Source organism: Scomber scombrus, chromosome 12 (assembly GCF_963691925.1).
Source record: "Scomber scombrus chromosome 12, fScoSco1.1, whole genome shotgun sequence".
In the NCBI taxonomy this organism is placed as follows: Eukaryota; Metazoa; Chordata; class Actinopteri; order Scombriformes; family Scombridae; genus Scomber; species Scomber scombrus.
The window spans coordinates 24,543,358-24,547,107 of NC_084981.1; the positions used below are offsets into that span (position 1 = coordinate 24,543,358).

At 42.0% G+C, this 3,750-nt stretch overlaps 1 protein-coding gene across 1 annotated transcript in view; it reads right to left on the bottom strand.

The window, feature by feature from the left end:
- Positions 1–361: 361 nt before the first annotated feature.
- cdh11 (cadherin 11, type 2, OB-cadherin (osteoblast)) overlaps positions 362–3,750 on the bottom strand; it is a 28,972-nt gene continuing 25,583 nt past the window's right edge. The window contains exons 12-14 of the mRNA XM_062429869.1: positions 2,941–3,192; positions 1,954–2,105; positions 362–1,732 (exon numbers count right to left, since the gene is read on the bottom strand). Coding sequence (XP_062285853.1) covers positions 1,367–1,732; positions 1,954–2,105; positions 2,941–3,192 — 770 coding nt within the window. The 3' untranslated portion in view covers positions 362–1,366. The remainder of the gene's footprint in view (positions 1,733–1,953; positions 2,106–2,940; positions 3,193–3,750) is intronic.

Sequence of the window (3,750 nt, forward strand, 5' to 3'; positions counted from 1 at the left end):
TTGCTTTCCGAATATAGTTTTCAAGTTACAAAAAAGAACAAAAAAAACAAAAAAGGAGAAAAAAAAGAGAATGCACTGCGTTGCAAGAGTGTCCATTAAGTTTAAGGCGATTTTTAGAGCTCACAGGTTTTTACTCGTTGTGATTGATCATCATTGGTGGACTCCGAATGAGGAAGTAATCATTCATTGGTGGACTTGGTATGGGATAGTGATTGTAAAATGGAGGGAATGGGTGACTGGACATGGGGGATGTGGCGTGGAGAAGGGCAGCATTTCTTTTCACGTCTTCTCTGCAGTAAAGAAGGAAAACAAAGAATCATCCACAGTTTTTTTTCTTTTGTTTTTTAAAAGTTGAATCCATGTTGAGTCTCTTTTTGGGAGTAGAATTTAAAAAAAACAAAACAAAGTGAGTAGCGTGTTCACAGATACTCAGTCCTCATGTGTTCATTTTGTCTGTGGGCAGCTACTGAAGCTAGTGGTCTCTATCGTCACATTGTTATTCTTGTTGTGTTTACCCCTGGAGTTGTTGTTTATTTATTATAAGGCCACCATACTGTGAAGATGCTGTGAGCGTCTTCAAAGTATCAACAACCCAGAGTCTGTCACGCCATCTAAACCACAGTACCTGCTGAATTCTGCGCACGCAACAACACGTGGATGAAAAGCGTTTTCTGTTTCAACCGTTTGACCTTCCTGACACAGAGTCATTACTGCTCGTTTCTCCTTTCTTACATCAGGCAGTTGCTGGATCCCATACTAACTTTAATTATTCTTTGACTTTGCTTCTATCTCTTTCTTTCTCTGTGTTTTTTTTTTCTCCCAACGTACAGCGCTAAGAGAGCAACTAAGGGGAAATACAACCCGCTCAGAAAGCTGTTGCGGGAATACAATCTCTCTCAGGGACCATCAAGGAAGTATGTGAATCCAGTCCACACAAAAAAGTATATAGAACCTCTAATAAACTAAACAGTTTGCTATAAGTAAGTCATCTTGATCGTACAGCAACGTTTTACTTCCAAACAGACAAACTGGTGACATAACAGATTTTTCTCAGCCCTGCAATGCTCAAGTCTGTAGAAAGACAGGGGGAGAGAGACATCGGAGGGGGAAGGAAAGATTCGGGGATAACTTGGGAGCAGTTTGAGTCCAAGCGTTCATTATGTGTTCGTTAACAAATCGTCTTGGAGGACAAAGAAGGCGCCACGGGAGGGAGAGCTTGTTAAACGGTCGGTTTGACGAATTGGCATGAACTGATCAGTTGGTAGTTGGTAACGATTGTGAATCGAGGGGTTTGAACCCTCGGTTAACAAATCCTCATGGAATCAATACATCAGAAATCAGGGGCGTCCACTCATTAAGACTACTGTTAAGAGTCTTCACCGTCATCATCATTGTTCATGCAGCAGTCTTTGGTCCCGTACAAATCTGCCAGCTTCTTAAACCTCGGCCCCCAACTCTGCAGATAGTCATAATCCAAGTCAGACTCTGTCGTCACAGACTCGAGGGAACTCAACGACCCAGCCAGTGATCCTCTGCCTTCGTAGCCGTAGATCTGGATGGAGTCGTAGGGCGGCGCGGTCGGGTCGCTGTCGGCTTCGGCGATTCGAGTCTTGATGAAGTCGTCCACGTCCACACTGTTGGCTGCCGTACGGCCGAGACCAGGCCTGAGGGGAAACTGAAGCTCGGGTTTGATGTCCTTCCTCGGCAGGAAACCGTTGGCACCATCTGGGTTCTGAATAGTCAGAAAGAGAGCACATTGCTTTAAAACCCAACACTCAGATGAGGTGGTAAAGACACTTTCATAGGTGTTACAGAATGAGAGAGAGCTGAGAAAGTTATATGTCGTCATATCAACAAAAGACAAAGCCAAATATGAAGAGTGATACCTACATTTGTTGTTACTATTATTGTAAAACAACAAGGTGTTAAAAGTCACCATGCTCCTCTGCATACCTGCAACGTAGCAATGTCGAAAGCCTCTGTGTCCTCCTCGCCACCTCCCTCATCATCATACGTGATAATATTCTCTCTGATGTCCTCCTCCTCAAACACTATCAAAGGCTCCTTCTTCTGGCGCCTCAGTGCAACAAACAGCACCACTATAGCTGCCAAAAAGAAACACACAATTAAAATATTGCTCTGGATTGAGTTATTATATAAGTATCCTCACATAATCTTTGCAAAAAATAAAAAATAAAAAAAAGAGAAAAAGTGAGCATTAGATAATTAGTGCACACTGTGGGAAATACTGTAATTAGACCTCGGACAGTTTAATTAATACCATTATTGTATTGTGCTACACAAACATGCCATTTTAATTGCAGGTGGTTATAAACACATCTTCTAAAATGTTCTCAGTTGTGTGGTGTTGTGGGTAAAATTCAGAGTAGACTCCAGCTGTGAGGATACAATGTGCAAATATAATACAGTTTTTAAAAAAAAAAAAGAGAAACATATGACATAACAGCTGCAATGTGGGTTACCTGGTGGGCTAAGGAAGAAAACTAAGGCTGAAGACTTTTGAAAAAATAACAACAAAGACTGATGGTCCCTCAGACAATAATCCACCCACACTGAATTATTATTCAAGGATTGCTTTTGAGAGGGAGGAAGTGACTCCAGGACTTCTAATCTTAACCAGAGCTCAAATGACACAGTGCAAATCACATGAAAGACATCAACAAAGGCGATAGACTGACTCCCCTAATGTGTGTCACCTCAGTGCTAAAGCAAATATCAGGCATGTTTGCTATTATTGGGACAGTGCCTTGACAGATTGGGTTAAAAGACTTATTCTGTAAACACACCGCTAGATAATCTCAACCAATTGAAATTCCATGTAGCAACCAGGAAATCTTATGTAAATCAGTAATCCCTTTTTTTTCGGTGTTCACAACCAAACAGAAATCTCCAATTTCCAGCCACATTTTAGCTCCTTACCCAGCAAGATGACGATACAGGCCAGTATAGCTATCAGCGCCCCGGTGCTGAGGCCGGCAGGCAGGACGTAGGGCTCCACGTTACACGAGAGGATGGTGTCTTTGCTGTCACAGGAGCAGACTCTGATGGTCAGGGTGTTGGTGCTGCTCAAGGCGGGGGAGCCGTTGTCGTTTATCTCGATGGGGAGATAGTAAACGTCCTGGGTCAGGCGGCTGAATCCTTTACGGAGCACATAGATACTGGCTGAGCTGTCTGTAGGGAGAGAGAGAGAGAAATATATGTTAGAAAGTTGATAGAAAAATGAGACTTTTGTCCTCAGCAACTCATACACACCTTTTCTGTCTTTACCGTTGTCATCCACCCACACACACACACACACACACACACTTATATTGTAGACACAAGAGCCAATGAGGTGTGACTTTGGTGATATTAAAATTCCTGTCAGTGGGTCAATGTATCAGTTGAGGAGGAAATGTAATCATAAGCCACTGCCCTCCTTCCCAAAAAAAGACCCCCTCCCTTCTGTCTCCCTCTCTTCTTTTCTAATGTCACATTAGCTTTATTGCAAACACAGGAAGAGATGATGAGGAACTTCGAAGGCATTTCAGAAGAGTCACCATCACCATGCAAACAGTCTTCAGCATTTACATTAAAAATACATTACAGAGCAATATCAGGCGGATACATCTAGAAGCTGTGCTGTCCTGCTTTTTTTTATTTATCAACTTTTAGTTTCAACTTTTAAACTCAACCTCAACTCAAACTTTATTTCAATTTAATTTCAATTTTAATTAAATTCAAAAGCTG